This window comes from Lethenteron reissneri, unplaced genomic scaffold (genome assembly GCF_015708825.2).
Source record: "Lethenteron reissneri isolate LAM-NWPU_2019-01 unplaced genomic scaffold, ASM1570882v1 scaffold_108, whole genome shotgun sequence".
Classification (NCBI taxonomy): domain Eukaryota; kingdom Metazoa; phylum Chordata; class Hyperoartia; order Petromyzontiformes; family Petromyzontidae; genus Lethenteron; species Lethenteron reissneri.
Window position 1 is genome coordinate 19,477 of NW_026890761.1, and position 16,604 is coordinate 36,080.

Here is a 16,604-nt window from a genome sequence, read left to right on the forward strand (position 1 = left end):
GGAGGATGGTGGAGAGGAGAGGGAGGAGATGTTATTTTTTGGAAGGAGTCCCCTTCCATTAAAACTTCAGGAAGCTGAAATTCTGGGGTCTTTTCTCTTTTCTGTCTTTCTTTTGAGTTGGACCTGGTTGAGGCTCACCAGGTTTGAGTTTTACTAAAAACCTCTCCGTTGAAGTTTGTTTTTGCCTTCTGCTAAGATGAACGAGATCTACAGGCAGACTGAGGAGCAGCGCTTTGTTTCGGTCGTGAACAGGGTTTCCGCGGGTACGCGGTGACTCATGCCCGGCCCATACAAGTCTAGCAAGCGCCTCGTATCCAAGCAAGACATCGTATCCCAAGACATGTTTGTCTCGTCAAAACACGACGTGTACCAAATTCGACGTATGCCAAAGCGGTCGTATACCAAGGTACCACTGTACGACCGAATAATTTCCGAGTCCAGGATTGCTTTTGTTGCTTCTGCTCTCTCTAGGAAGCTGGAGCACTGAAACCAGTGGGAAGTTTGGCTGAACTGCCAGATGGTGGTAATCAGGGTATGGCATCTCCTTGATGGGCTCAATCCACCAACCCTTGCTACTTGCTGCCTCCAGTGCTGGATTTGCACGTGCCTTAAACCCTGGTGCACCAATCATGTTTAATACGTAGGCTTTCACGACCAATATTCATAAAAGGGATTTTTTTCAGGTTAGATATATGGGTCTAACCCACCTCAGCCAATTAGAATGTTTCGACACTTGAACAAAAACGTGCCAATTGGTTACTACGGCACTAACCGTGTTAAGAGTAAATTCACTGTTACAATCCAAGTACAGGCAGTCCTCTACTTATATGGGAGATGCATTACGACCCCATCGTAGTCGAAGATGGCTAGCATACCCAGGAGTCAAAGAACGATGATAATTTAGCAAACAGCAATTTACAGTACCGTACTGTATAAACTATATACTGTATTTATTAAGTACAATACTGTATTGGCACAGTAAAAATTAAAGTAAAAAAACAAGGTAAATTCTTAGCCTACCTATATGAACTGCAATTTAATAGAAAGTTTTCAGGAAACAATCCTATCTGCTATAAAAACTTTCACATACCTTGAACGTATCGTATCATTGTACTCTACTCACCAAGATTCTGTCAGTCGTCTGCATACTTGAACGATGTTAGGTTGATGGCAATTTTGGTCGCTATCGCCATCGTAAGATCGTAACTCGGGGACTACCTGTACTGTGACGTTTTGCTGAGGATTAACAACCAGCTTCATCAGGCAATTTGCTAGAATTGTGAAGAAGTTTCCCTGCTTACTGCTGGATGGAGATGCAGGGGAGGTTTAGGAAACTATCTCCCTTACCTTTCAACTGCGGCTTAAGGAGATAAAATCAAAGCGGCGAGGTGTGGGGGAGCAGGTCCATTGTGCAAACAGTGTCACTCGGGAACCAAAATGAAAATAAAATGACAGCGTCTTTCTTCTCCGCGCGTATTTCCAGTAGTTTTATTACAAAAGCTTACAATGAATAAAACGCATCGTTACAAAGGCTTACGATGAAATCATTGATCAAAACCAATAAGTAGAAATTTGAAGGAAAAGCAATATAACCCTCTACTCTTGTTACACACACCCATTCACCTGCTGGCTTCCAAGGCGAAGCCAAATTAAGGCGGCCCAGTGCGTCACACTCCACCGTCGCAAAAGTCTCCCACAGAACGAACGAGAGACATTACATCAACGGAAATATAACAAGCGACGGCCGATTGGCTTTGCGCCGTCCCAGCGTGAACCGGTCGCAGACCTCTGCCAAAAAAAACAAACGGGGCCAGCAACACAAGAGCGTGGAACCCACACAGGTGACGCATGCAGCAACTTTCAGCAATTTGACAAAATCACGAGGTTTCTTTAAATAGTGAAATTTTTATTGGGTGGTGGGGCCTGTCCAATTACCCCCCCACCACCTGGGCACCACTGACCCCAGCCGTTAGGGGCGCCACGGTGGCTAAGAGATGTTAACTACCTCGCCTTGTATACAGGACGGAGTCGGTTCGATTTTAACACTGACATCTGTATTTGGAGTTTGCATGTTCTCTCTCCCCGTGGCCGCGTGGAATTTTTCTCCGGGTCCCCCGGTTTTCCTCCCTCCACATTCAGAAAATTAACATCACGCATTTAGACTTTTCAGCTGCTGCTATAAATTTTCCCCACGGCGATAGGCTTGAGCTATCTACCGCTGCGGGGAGGGGGGGGGGGGCCAGAGATCGCAAACGGGTTTTGATTCCTTACCCGTACCCGGCCGCACCAGGGTCGCAAACGGGTACCCGTACCCAGAGGGTACCCAGCCGGGTACGGGTAGGGTACGGGTATCGGGTACCTGATTGCGACCTCTGGGATGAAGCCATGTTGCAGGCGCGGGTGGGTTGATTCTAGGAACTTGAATTGTGAGAAGAGACAAGACGTTGGGAAATGAGTGACAAACAGTTACTCATCAGTGACTCACGGCCTACCCGTACCCATACCCGGCCGCACCAGGGTCGCAAACGGGTACCCGTACCCGGGGTACAGGTAGCGGCTATCGGGTAGGGTACGGGTATCAGGTACCCGGTTGCGACCTCTGGGGGGGGGCCCTCTCCTGCCGCGGCGACCGCCTCACACGAGCAGCCTCTCGATGCTCTGCTGCGCCGCCTGGATCTGCGGCTTGAGCTGCGACCCCTCCTTGATGGTGACGGAGCAGGCGACGACGGGCCGCGAGACGCCGCAGGCGCGTCCCAGCGCCTGCTTGGAGCGCACGAACACGTACGGCACGTTCTTGTCCTCGCACAGCAGCGGCAGGTGCAGGATGATCTCCAGTGGCTCCGCGTCGGCCGCCATCACGATGAACTCGGACGTGCCGCGGTTCAGAGTCTTGGTGGCTGCGCGGGAGGAGGGAGCGACAGAGCGAGGAGGAAAGTGAGAGAGAGAGGGTGATACGCGAGGTAGGAGGGCAGAGGGGTAGAAGAGGGTGGAGGAACGGCAGTAGGGAAGGTGAGGGTGCAAGGGAGGGAGGAATCAGTTTTGTGGAATCGAATTGGGAGTCCAATTTGTGACAATTTCTCGAGGTGTGCGAATCGGATTATGTAATTGCCATATTATAATGTACTATATGACCTAGCGAGTGGCACACCCTGCAAGCTCTCATTATTTCTAGAATGACGGTTCACAAGCCCTGCACCCATCGGCGTTTTGGGTTCAAGGGTGGTTTGCCACATCGCATAAAAAATAAAAAAAATACTTTCTTGCTACGGGTCCGTCAAATCCATCCTCGGATCAAAGGCCACGCCAGTCGCGGGGGGGGGGGGGCCCGTTTGGACCATACTTCACCCTGCTGGTCAAGCGTGGCTTGGTAAAGATTGAGGGAGCATGTGACCCCAGGAGGAGTTCAGATTTCACCTGTGACCGACATTGGCCGTAGCGAGCGATCGAACTCCCATCACACAAGCCCCACCGCACTGCTGTTCAACATGCTGACCGAGAACACGCGTGTTCTAACATGACACGCTCCGCAGGTACGTTTATCTATTGATACCCGTCAAACCCGTTATCAGTGCCCACTGCCTTATTACAGACCAATTCAGACCTTACTGGTCACACCCACGCCCCTTGTGAATCTCGACGTTTATTCTACAAAGTCCCATCACAAGGGAGAAACACAAACAAATAAATGTTTTTGCCCGTATTGAAACGGCTGTATGGTGTATGGACCTGAAAATAAAATTTTCCCTGTACAAGAATACGGGTAGACCGTATGAGTTGACAGGTATGGATATTGTGTATGCATTTGTGTATATAGTGGATACATAAACACAGTATCCCTTTGTTACTCGCGAGGGATACGTTCCGGAGATTCTCGTGCATATCAAATTTTGCGGATAAATACAAAAGCTATTAAATAATTGAAAAATGTTAACAATACATTTTTTAATAAACAAAATAAATAATTTATGGATAAACTTATCTTAACTACGAGAAGGCTGCGCATCACTTTGCTGCGCAATCATCTCCTTACCTCCCACCCCCTTACCTCTCATCCCTCTCCCTCCCATCCCTCCGCCCTATCATCCCTCTGCCTCCCATCCCTCTGCCTCCCATCCCTCTGCCTCCCATCCCTCTGCCTCCCATCCCTCTGCTCCCATCCCTCTGCCTCCATCCCTCTGCTCCCATCCCTCTGCCTCCCATCCCTCTGCCTCCCATCCCTCTGCCTCCATCCCTCTGCCTCCCATCCCTCTGCCTCCCATCCCTCTGCCTCCCATCCCCTCTGCCTCCCATCCTCTGCCTCCCATCCCTCTGCCTCCATCCCTTCCTCCCATCCCTCTGCCTCCCTCCCTCTGCTCCTCATCCCTCTGCCTCCCACCCTGCCTCCCATCCCTCTGCCTCCCATCCCTCGGCCCCATCCCTCTGCCTCCCATCCCTCTGCCTCCCATCCCTCTGCCTCCCATCCCTCTGCCTCCCATCCCTCTGCCCTCCCTCCCTCTGCCTCCCATCCCTCTGCCTCCATCCCTCTGCCTCCATCCCTCTGCCTCCCACCCTCTGCCTCCCTCCCTCTGCTCCATCCCTCTGCTCCCATCCCTCTGCCTCCCATCCCTCTGCCTCCCATCCCTCTGCCTCCCATCCCTCTGCCTCCATCCCTCTGCCCCATCCCTCTGCTCCCATCCCTCTGCCTCCCATCCCTCTGCCTCCCATCCCTCTGCCTCCCATCCCTCTGCCTCCCATCCCTCTGCCTCCCATCCCTCTGCCTCCATCCTCTGCCTCCATCCCTCTGCCTCCCATCCCTCTGCCTCCCATCCCTCTGCCTCCCATCCCTCTGCCTCCCATCCCTCTGCCTCCCATCCCTCTGCCTCCCATCCTCTGCCTCCCATCCCTCTGCCTCCCATCCCTCTGCTCCCATCCCTCTGCCTCCCATCCCTCTGCCTCCCATCCCTCTGCCTCCATCCCTCTGCCTCCCATCCCTCGCCTCCCATCCCTCTGCCTCCCATCCCTCTGCCTCCCATCCCTCTGCCTCCCATCCCTCTGCCTCCCATCCCTCTGCCTCCCATCCCTCTGCCTCCATCCCTCTGCCTCCCATCCCTCTGCCTCCCATCCCTCTGCCTCCCATCCCTCTGCCTCCCATCCCTCTGCCTCCCATCCCTCTGCCTCCCATCCCTCTGCCTCCCATCCCTCTGCCTCCCCTCCACCTCTGCCTCCCATCCCTCTGCCTCCCCATCCCTCTGCCTCCCATCCCTCTGCCTCCCATCCCTCTGCCTCCCATCCCTCTGCCTCCCATCCCTCTGCCTCCCATCCCTCTGCCTCCCATCCCTCTGCCTCCCATCCCTCTGCTCCCATCCCTCTGCCTCCCATCCCTCTGCTACCATCCCCTCTGCCTCCCATCCTCTGCCTCCCATCCCTCTGCCTCCCATCCCTCTGCCTCCCATCCCTCTGCCTCCCATCCCTTGCCTCCCATCCTCTGCCTCCCATCCCTCTGCCTCCCATCCCTCTGCCTCCCATCCCTCTGCCTCCCATCCCTCTGCCTCCCATCCCTCTGCCTCCCATCCCTCTGCCTCCCATCCCTCTGCCTCCCATCCCTCTGCCTCCCATCCCTCTGCCTCCCATCCTCTGCCTCCCATCCCTCTGCCTCCCATCCCTCTGCCTCCATCCCTCTGCCTCCCATCCCTCTGCCTCCCATCCCTCTGCCTCCCATCCCTCTGCCTCCCATCCCTCTGCCTCCCATCCCTCTGCCTCCCATCCCTCTGCCTCCCATCCCTCTGCCTCCCATCCCTCTGCTCCCATCCCTCTGCCTCCCATCCCTCTGCCTCCCATCCCTCTGCTCCCATCCCTCTGCCTCCCATCCCTCTGCCTCCCATCCCTCTGCCTCCCATCCCTCTGCCTCCCATCCCTCTGCCTCCCATCCCTCTGCCTCCCATCCCTCTGCCTCCCATCCCTCTGCCTCCCATCCCTCTGCCTCCATCCCTCTGCCTCCCATCCCTCTGCCTCCATCCCTCTGCCTCCCATCCCTCTGCCTCCCATCCCTCTGTCCCATCCCTCTGCCTCCCATCCCTCTGCCTCCCATCCTCTGCCTCCCATCCCTCTGCCTCCCATCCCTCTGCCTCCCATCCCTCTGCCTCCCATCCCTCTGCCCCATCCCTCTGCCTCCCATCCCTCTGCCCTCCATCCCTCTGCCTCCCATCCCTCTGCTCCATCCCTCTGCCTCCCATCCCTCTGCCTCCCATCCTCTGCCTCCCATCCCTCTGCCTCCCACCCCCTCTGCTCCCACCCCTCTGCCCCCCACCCCTCTGCCTCCCACCCCTCTGCCTCCCATCCCTCTGCCTCCCATCCCTCTGCCTCCCATCCCTCTGCCTCCCATCCCTCTGCCTCCCATCCCTCTCCCTCCCATCCCTCTGCCTCCCATCCCTCTGCCTCCCATCCCTCTGCCTCCCATCCCTCCGCCTATCATCCCTCGCCTATCATCCCTCCGCCTCACATCCCTCTCCCTCACATCCCTCCGCCTCCCATCCCTCCGCCTCCCATCCCTCCGCCTCCCATCCCTCCGCCTCCCATCCCTCCGCCTCCCATCCCTCCGCCTCACATCCCTCCGCCTCACATCCTCCGCCTCACATCCCTCCGCCTCACATCCCTCCGCCTCACATCCCTCCGCCTCACATCCCTCGCCTCCCATCCTCCGCCTCCCACCCTCGCCTCCCATCCCTCCGCCTCCCATCCCTCCGCCTCCCATCCCTCCCTCCCATCCCTCTCCCTCCCATCTCTCTGCCTCCCATCCCTCTGCCTCCCTCCTCGCCTCACATCCCTCCGCCTCCCATCCCTCTCCCTCCATCCCTCTGCCTCACATCCCTCCGCCTCACATCCCTCCGCCTCCCATCCCCCGCCTCCCATCCCTCTCCCTCCCATCCCTCTGCCTCCCATCCCTCTGCCTCCCATCCCTCTGCCTCCCATCCCTCTGCCTCCCATCCCTCTGCCTATCATCCCTCCGCCTCACATCCCTCTCCCTCACATCCCTCTGCCTCCCATCCCTCTGCCTCCCATCCCTCTGCCTCCCATCCCTCTGCCTCCCATCCCTCTGCCTCCCATCCCTCTGCCTCCCATCCCTCTGCCTCCCATCCCTCTGCCTCCCATCCCTCCGCCTCCCATCCCTCCGCCTCCCATCCCTCCGCCTCCCATCCCTCCGCCTCCCATCCCTCCGCCTCCCATCCCTCCGCCTCCCATCCTCCGCCTCCCCATCCCTCGCCTCCCATCCCTCTCCCTCCCATCCCTCTGCCTCCCATCCCTCTGCCTCCCATCCCTCTGCCTCCCATCCCTCTGCCTCCCATCCCTCTGATCCCATCCTCTGCCTCCCATCCCTCTGCCTCCCATCCCTCTGCCTCCCATCCCTCTGCCTCCCCATCCCTCTGCCTCCCATCCCTCTGCCTCCGATCCCTCTGCCTCCCATCCCTCTGCCTCCCATCCCTCTGCCTCCCATCCCTCTGCCTCCCATCCCTCTGCCTCCTCTGCTCCCATCCCTCTGCCTCCCATCCTCTGCCTCCCATCCCTCTGCCTCCATCCCTCTGCCTCCCATCCCTCTGCTCCCATCCCTCTGCCTCCCATCCCTCTGCCTCCCATCCCTCTGCCTCCATCCCTCTGCCTCCCATCCCTCTGCCTCCCATCCCTCTGCCTCCATCCCTCTGCCTCCCATCCCTCTGCCTCCCATCCCTCTGCCTCCCATCCTCTGCCTCCCATCCCTCTGCCTCCCATCCCTCTGCCTCCCATCCCTCTGCCTCCCATCCCTCTGCCTCCCATCCCTCTGCCTCCCATCCCTCTGCCTCCCATCCCTCTGCCTCCCATCCCTCTGCCTCCCATCCTCTGCCTCCCATCCCTCTCCCTCCCATCCCTCTGCCTCCATCCCTCTGCCTCCCATCCCTCTGCCTCCCTCCTCTGCCTCCCATCCCTCTGCCTCCCATCCCTCTGCCTCCCATCCCTCCGCCTCCCATCCCTCTGCCTCCCATCCCTCTGCCTCCCATCCCTCTGCCTCCCATCCCTCTGCTCCCATCCCTCTGCCTCCCATCCCCCTGCCTCCCATCCCTCCGCCTATCATCCCTCCGCCTCACATCCCTCCGCCTCCCATCCCTCCGCCTCCCATCCCTCCGCCTCCCATCCCTCCGCTCCCATCCCTCCGCCTCCCATCCCTCCGCCTCCCATCCCTCCGCCTCCCATCCCTCCGCCTCCCATCCCTCAGCCTCCCATCCCTCCGCCTCACATCCCTCCGCCTCACATCCCTCCGCCTCCCATCCCTCCGCCTCCCATCCCTCCGCCTCCCATCCCTCCGCCTCCCATCCCTCCGCCTCCATCCCTCCGCCTCCATCCCTCTCCTCCCATCTCTGCCTCCCATCCCTCTGCCTCCCATCCCTCCGCCTCACATCCCTCCGCCTCCCATCCCTCTCCCTCCCATCCCTCCGCCTCCATCCCTCCGCCTCACATCCCTCGCCTCCCTCTCCGCCTCCCATCCCTCTCCCTCCCATCCCTCTGCCTCCCATCCCTCTGCCTCCCATCCCTGCCTCCCATCCCTCTGCCTCCCATCCCTCTGCCTCCCATCCCTCTGCCTCCCATCCCTCTGCCTCCCTCCTCTGCCTCCCATCCCTCTGCCTCCCTCCCTCTGCCTCCCATCCCTCTGCCTCCCATCCCTCTGCCTCCCATCCCTCTGCCTCCCATCCCTCTGCCTCCCATCCCTCTGCCTCCCATCCCTCTGCCTCCCATCCCTCTGCTCCCATCCCTCCGCCTCCCATCCCTCCGCCTCCCATCCCTCCGCCTCCCATTCCTCCGCTCACATCCCTCCGCCTCCCATCCCTCCGCCTCCCACCCTCCGCCTCCCATCCTCCGCCTCCCATCCCTCCGCCTCCCATCCCTCTCCCTCCCATCTTCTGCCTCCCATCCCTCTGCCTCCCATCCTCCGCCTCACATCCCTCTGCCTCCCATCCCTCTCCCTCCCATCCCTCTGCCTCCCATCCCTCCGCCTCCCATCCCTCTGCCTCACATCCCTCTGCCTCCCATCCCTCTCCCTCCCATCCCTCTGCCTCCCATCCCTCCGCTCACATCCCTCTGCCTCCCATCCCTCTGCCTCCCATCCCTCTGCCATCCCTCTCCTCCATCCCTCTGTCTATCATCCCTCTGCCTCCCATCCCTCTGCCTCCATCCCTCCTCTCCCATCCCTCTGCCTCCCATCCCTCTGCCTCCCATCCCTCTGCCTCCCATCCCTCTGCCTCCCATCCCTCTGTCTATCATCCCTCTCCCTCCCATCCCTCTGCCTCCCATCCCTCTGCTCCCATCCCTCTCCCTCCATCCCTCTGCCTCCCATCCCTCTGCCTCCCATCCCTCTGTCTATCATCCCTTCCTCCCATCCCTCTGCCTCCCATCCCTCTGCATCCCATCCTCTCCTCCATCCTCTGCCTCCCATCCCCTCCCTCACATCCCTCTGCTATCACCCTCTGCCTCCCATCCCTCTGCCTATCATCCCCTGCTCCCATCCCTCTGCCTCATCCCTCTGCCTCCCATCCCTCTGCCTCCCATCCCTCTGCCTCCCATCCCTCTGCCTATCCTCTGCCTCCCACCTCTGCCTATCATCCCTCCCATCGCTCGCCTCCCATCCCTCTGCCTCCCATCCCTCTGCCTCCCATCCCTCTGCCTCCCATCCCTCTGCCTCCCATCCCTCTGCCTCCCATCCCTCTGCCTCCCATCCCTCTGCCTCCCATCCCTCTGCATCCCATCCCTCTGCCTCCCATCCCTCTGCCTCCCATCCCTCTGCCTCCCATCCCTCTGCCTCCCATCCCTGCTCCCATCCCTCTGCCTCCCATCCCTCTGCCTCCCATCCCTCTGCCTCCCATCCTCTGCCTCATCCCTCTGCCTCCCATCTCTGCCTCCCATCCCTCTGCCTCCCATCCCTCGCCTCCCATCCCTCCGCCTCCCATCCCTCCGCCTCACATCCCTCGCCTCCCATCCCTCGCCTCCCATCCCTCTGCCTCCCATCCCTCTGCCTCCCATCCCTCTGCCTCCCATCCCTCTGCCTCCATCCCTCTGCCTCATCCCTGATCATCCCTCTGCCTATCATCCCTCTGCCTCCCATCCCTCTGCCTATCATCCCCTTACATCTCATCGCTTCACCTCCCATCCCTCTGCCTCTCATCGCTCTACCGCTCTCTCAATGCAGCCGTGTAGAAGTTCCAGGTTTGCGACTTCGCGGACAGCGACGATCGCAAACAACCGAGGGAGCACATTCCGTTCATGTAAGCCCCCCCCACACTCTCTCACCCTCGTTGGCTCCCTTGCGCAGCTGCTTGTAGTTGGACGCCTGCTGCACCAAGTCCAGCATCGTCTTGGTGAGGGTGGCGTCCGCCAACGGGTACGCCTTGGGGTTCACCTCCGCTTCACTCTGCAAAATATAGACAAATAAATTCATTCCCACCACTTCTAGATTTGAAGCTTTCGTGACTGCAATGATTCATATTCTTAGGTTTTTTCGGTAAAGTCACGTAGGTAAAACATTAAAATTAATACAAATAAAATAAAGATCACGACGTTTCGGAGGCAACACAAGTCTCCGTCATCAGGTGGGACCGTCACAGCCAGATTAGCTGCATCAAGTGAGGCAATGATTCATTGCCTCACTTGATGACGGAGACTTGTGTTGCCTCCGAACGTCGTGATCTTTATTTTATTTTTATTAATTTTGATGTTTTACCTACGTGACTTTAGCGAAAAAACCTAAGAATATCATTCCCACCACCTCCCACATGGCGAGAAAGCCACTCCACCTTTGGTGGTCGCGCACGCCGGCGCCCTAAGTGGGTGGGGGAACAGGTACACGAGGGGGTGGGTGGCCAGCGCCACGCCCGACCGCCTTTGTCTCCCCGGTGGCGATGTTTACACACCGCACCAGTACTCATTTGAGGCCGAGTCGACCTAGGACCGGTTCAGTTAATCGTCACCGGTGTTGGCCGCTAACCGCTACACTACCGCTCCCCTTCAATCAACTACCACCACGAGTCTCCCACAAGCAGTGCTCACCATCAGCACCGCCGCTAAAATGCAGCACCACTATCACCACCAAACAAACTAAATGGTTGTGCAGCAATAGCACAAAAATATCTCGCAACACATTAACCACCAACGCGTTTGGTCCCTTAACATTTAAATATAACAGGCTACAATCAGGGCCAAGGGCCCCTTTCTTCGTAGATTATCCTCCCCTCTCGCTAACGCGATATTAAAATCCACTACCCTAAAAACGTCGCCTCTTCCACAGTTAGTTGTTTAAAGTTTGTGTCGCCGACTAAAAGTGTTCATCGCTTACAACCCCAAACTCTCCTCGCACACGTGCGCCGTGAAGCCTGCGCGACTAGGCCGCACCACGCCGCCGCAGCTGCTCCCTCCCCGACTGTTCCTCACCATCGCGAAAGTTCCAGGCGGGGGGTGGGCTGATGCTGTGCTCGTGTCTCTCTCTGAGCGCGGGAAGAACGAAACGAGCCGCTCGGTTCCTCTCGGCGGCGATTCGCTTCACGGAGGAACCTCGCGGGCGCGGGAAGTCGGAGGAGGAGAAGCGACCACGTGGAGTGAAGTTCTCTGCCGATGCGACGCCCCGCCCACTTCCGATTAGCCCCGCCCACTTCCGATTAGCCCCGTCCACTTCCGGTTAGCCCCGCCCACTTCCGATTAGCCCCGCCCACTTCCGATTAGCACCGCCCACTTCCGATTAGCCCCGCCCACTTCCGATTAGCCCCGCCCACTTTCGAGTACCCGCCCACTTTCGAGTAGTCCCGCCCACTTTTGATTAGCCCCGCCCACTTCCGATTAGCCCCGCCCACTTTCGAGTAGTCTCGCCCACTTTTGATTAGCCCCGCCCATTTCCGTAGCCCCGCCCACTTCCGATTAGCCCCGCCCACTTCCGATTAGCCCCGCCCACTTCCGATTAGCCCCGCCCACTTTCGAGTAGTCTCACCCACTTTTGATTAGCCCCGCCCATTTCCGATTAGCCCCGCCCACTTCAGATTAGCCCCGCCCACTTTCGAGTAGTCTCACCCACTTTTGATTAGCCCCGCCCATTTCCGATTAGCCCCGCCCACTTCCGATTAGCCCCGCCCACTTCCGAGTAGTCCCGCCCACTTTTGATTAGCCCGCCCATTTCCGATTAGCCCCGCCCACTTCCGATTAACCCCGCCCACTTCCGATTAGCCCCGCCCACTTCCGATTAGCCCCGCCCACTTCCGAGTAGTCCCGCCCACTTTTGATTAGCCCGCCCATTTCCGATTAGCCCCGCCCACTTTCGAGTAGTCTCACTCACTTCCGATTGCCCCGCCCACTTCCGAGCATCCATACTTCCGATTAGCTCGCCCCGCCCTGCCCGATAAGCTCGCCCCGCCCACTTCCGATGCTGTGACAGTGGACGTATGAGCAGGATGGACGTTTTTTTCTCTTTCTTTTAAGGGCGCAGTTTTATTGACGAACGTGTTTGAGTTTTTGTTTGTTTTCTAGAAGGTTAAAGGTTAGTGGGGTGTGAGCGGCCATCTTTAGTGGGCGTATGTGAGTAGCCATCTTTAGTGGGTGTATGTGAGCGGCCATCTTTAGTGGGGGTGTGTGAGAGTGGCCATCTTTAGTGGGTGTGTGGAGCGGCCATCTTTAGTAGTGTGTGTGAGCGGCCATCTTTAGTGGGGGTGAGCGGCCATCCTTAGTGGGTGTATGTGAGCGGCCATCTTTAGGTGTATGTGAGCGGCCATATTTAGTGGGTGTATGTGAGCGGCCATCTTTAGTAGGTGTTGTGAGCGGCCATCTTTAGTGGGCGTATGTGAGCGGCCATCCTTAGTGGGTGTATGTGAGCGGCCATCTTTAGTAGGTGTGTGTGAGCGGCCATCTTTAGTGGGGGTGTGAGCGGCCATCCTTAGTGGGTGTATGTGAGCGGCCATCTTTAGTAGGTGTGTGTGAGCGGCCATCTTTAGTGGGGTGTGAGCGGCCATCTTTAGTGGGGGTGTGTGAGCGTCATCTTTAGTAGGTGTATAGTGGCCATCTTTAGTGGGTGTATGTGAGTGGCCATCTTTAGTGGGTGTATGTGAGCGGCCATCTTTAGTGGGTGTATGTGAGCGGCCATCTTTAGTGGGTGTATGTGAGCGGCCATCTTTAGTGGGTGTATGTGAGCGGCCATCTTTAGTGGCGTATGTGAGCGGCCATCTTTAGTAGGTGTGTGTGAGCGGCCATCTTTAGTAGGTGTGTGTGAGCGGCCATCTTTAGTAGGTGTGTGTGAGCGGCCATCTTTAGTAGTGTGTGAGCGGCCATCTTTAGTGGGGGTGTGTCAGCGGCTATCTTTAGTGGTGTGTGAGTGGTCACCTTTCGTGGGTGTTAGTGGCCATCTTGGTTAGGGAAGTGTTGCAGCACAGGACGTAACGTCATCAACGGACGACTGCCCATGGCTCTTCCAATCCCAACACAGATTCAGAATGTTTATTTATCCTGGAGAAATACGATGAGCTATGAAGATGTCCAGTAAGGGACGAGTAGGAAAGTTACAACAACAAACAATACAAAAAATAATATGGAGTAAAAAGTATAGGAAAGGTAAGGGGCCGTCCATAAATGACGTCACGCACCTGGGGGGGGGGGGGTTAGACATTGTGACGATGTGTGACGAGGGGGGGGGGGTTTGAGAAACGTGACGTCACATCAAAATGCGCAACTTTAAATAATATAGACAACACGTTCCACTTAATTAAATAGACTTTTTAATAAATGTGTTCTCCTACAACATCAGAGTGCAGCGCCACATTAATACGCACTACAATGACAATAGTTTAACGCGATTTGAAGCATGTTTTATATTTTTTTGGGGGGGGGGCAGAGCTTTGTGACGTCATTTTTGAGGGGGGGGGGGTCTGACTTTTTGTGACGCCGCGTGGGGGGGGGGGGTCAAAACTCGTCCAAAATCGCGTGACGTCATTTATGGACGCCCCTAAGCAAATCACTAAAAATGACTATTAGCTATTTGTCAGAAGCGAACGAAGTGGCTTATCACCTGCACATTTATCGCAGCAAAATACAAAAACACCACGTTGATTATAAATGTGAAGGGAAAATCTGGAGTCGTTAATCGATACATTTTCCCTCACGATTCGATTAAGACATCGTCGGCCTGGTATAACAATCGACATACAGCGTGAAATAGCAGCAGCTTAGAAATTCTGTTTTCCATCACAGTTTAACGCATAATCGATCTCAATCCGTACAGTCTACAGATGCAACTTTTTCAATCTCGACACGAAAACTCACTAACTGCTCTTTGTTGTTTTAGTTTATTGTTATTTTGATGCCACGTACGGCGCGAAAGAAGTTCAACCGCACGCACAAATCAATAAATAATCATCCCCGACTCGGAATCGACAGCGTGATTATGAATCGATGCATAAAATCGGAATCGTCGTAAATCGAGTTTTCGCGGGGGGGGGGGGTGTGGGGAACGGAAGTGACGCAGCGCGAGAGAGAGCGGGCAACGTACGGCGCGAAAGAAGTTCAACCGCACACACACACAAATCAATAATCATCATCGACTCCGAATCGACAGCGCGAAAATGAATCGATCCAATAAATCGGAATCGTCGTAAATCGAATTCTCGCGGGGGGGGGGGGGGCAACGGAAGTGACGTAGCGGAAGTGCGGCTGCGCTGTCACCTTGGAGGCTGCTGCGGGCAAGAGACGAGGCGATGGCGGCACTCAGGAGATCGGCGTTGGCGCTCGGACCTCAACTCGGCGTGAGCCTCTCTCTCTCTCTCTCCTCCCCCTTGTCTCCTACTCTCTCGTTACAGTCTTCGGCCGCGGTTTCACACCACCCACTCCCCTGTACCACACCTCTTTTGCCGCCGCTGCAAGAGCTCGTCCACGCAGAGGTCGCGGCTGCGGCCCAGCGGGACAGGCTTCGTTCGGCTGTTGGCCACCGACTACCCCCCTCACCACCCCCCCTCACCACCCTCACCACCACCACCCCACCTCACCACCACCCTCACCACCACCCTCACCACCACCAGCCCTCACCACCACCCTCACCACCACCCCCCTCACCTACACCCCCCTCACCACCCTCCCACTCACCACCAGCCCACACCACCCTCACCACCACCAGCCCCTCACCACCACCCTCACCACCACCACCCTCACCACTACCCCCCTCACCACCAGCCCACACCACCCTCACCACCCTAACCCTCACCACCACCCCTCACCACCAGCCCACACCACCACCCTCACCACCACCACCCTCACCACCATCACCCCCACCACCCCCCTCACCACCAGCCCATACCACCACCCCCCTCACCACCCCCCTCACCACCCCCCTCACCACCATCGCTCCACACCACCACCCTCACCACCACCACCCCCCCCTCACCACCATCCCTCCACACCACCCACTCACCACCCCCTCACCACCACCCCCCTCACCACCATCCCTCACCACCACCACCACCCCCCCTCACCACCATCCCTCCACCATCCCCACCACCACCACCACCCCCCCTCACCATCCCCCCTCACCACCATCCCTCACCACCACCACCACCCCCCTCACCACCATCCCTCACCACCATCCCTCACCACCACCACCACCCCCCTCACCACCCCCCCTCACCACCATCCCTCACCACCACCCCCCCTCACCACCACCATCCCTCACCACCACCACCCACTCACCACCACCCCTCACCGTCTCTTTCAACCCTCGACTCTCCCTCTCGTTCTCTCTTTCTCGTTGAACTTGAAAACTTCAAGTTTGCGATGACGGGCTTGCGTGCAAGCCGGGGATGTGTGTGTGTGTGTGACCGGTGCTTTGAAGCGTCTTACACGAGGCAATTCAGAGGCTAAAGTTAGGTCTGTGTGTGCAAGGTCGGAGTGGTGAAGTATGGTCATTAGTAAGGTTTGTCGCGTAAATAAAACGTGTCAATTAGTTACGACTTGAGCACACCGGTGTGTTGGAGAGTTAAACCACAACATTTACAATTCGTGAACGACGTTTCGCGCTGGAGATTACAACCAGCCTCATCAGAATTGTCGCCTGATGAAAACCCTTCATTATCGATAATATTGGTCGCGACAGCCTACGCGTTATGGTCAAATATATTGGCTGTGTGTTCAGCAGAGCTGTTTAATCACTGAAGCAGCAATCGTGTAATTCGAGAGTGAACAGACATGGAAGTCATTGTCCAGGTGCGCAAGGTCGAAGTGGTTTAAAGTTCAAGTTCATTTATTAGGTATAGCCCTGTGAGCCATTCGGCTCTTGAATCGGGTGCAACCGCAACAAACAAAAAACAAAAACATGAACAAGTAAACATCTTAAAGTTAATATGTGCAAACAGAAAATCCAAGAAAAGACAGCAAAATATTGCAGAAAAAATCACCGTACACCAACCCTGTGCAAATATCCCAGTGGGATGCAAGTCAAACAACAACAACCACAAGACAACTTAGTGGTAAAGTGTGGTCGTGTAGACCCAGTCGCACGGCGTGGTGGTAGGCCCTCATCCATCCAGCAGTGGATTGACGATAGCAAAATAAATTTCCTCGATAAAAAGCACCCGTGACCTGAGCGC

General features: G+C 57.1%; 1 protein-coding gene across 1 annotated transcript; it reads right to left on the bottom strand.

The window, feature by feature from the left end:
- Positions 1–2,560: 2,560 nt before the first annotated feature.
- On the bottom strand, positions 2,561–11,442 carry LOC133361456 (NHP2-like protein 1). The gene is made up of 3 exons (XM_061580372.1): positions 11,428–11,442; positions 10,291–10,411; positions 2,561–2,897 (listed from the first exon to the last, which is right to left on the bottom strand). Exons 1-3 carry the CDS (start codon positions 11,428–11,430, stop codon positions 2,635–2,637), a joined length of 387 nt encoding a protein of 128 aa, XP_061436356.1. The 5' UTR covers positions 11,431–11,442; the 3' UTR covers positions 2,561–2,634.
- Positions 11,443–16,604: the final 5,162 nt, after the last annotated feature.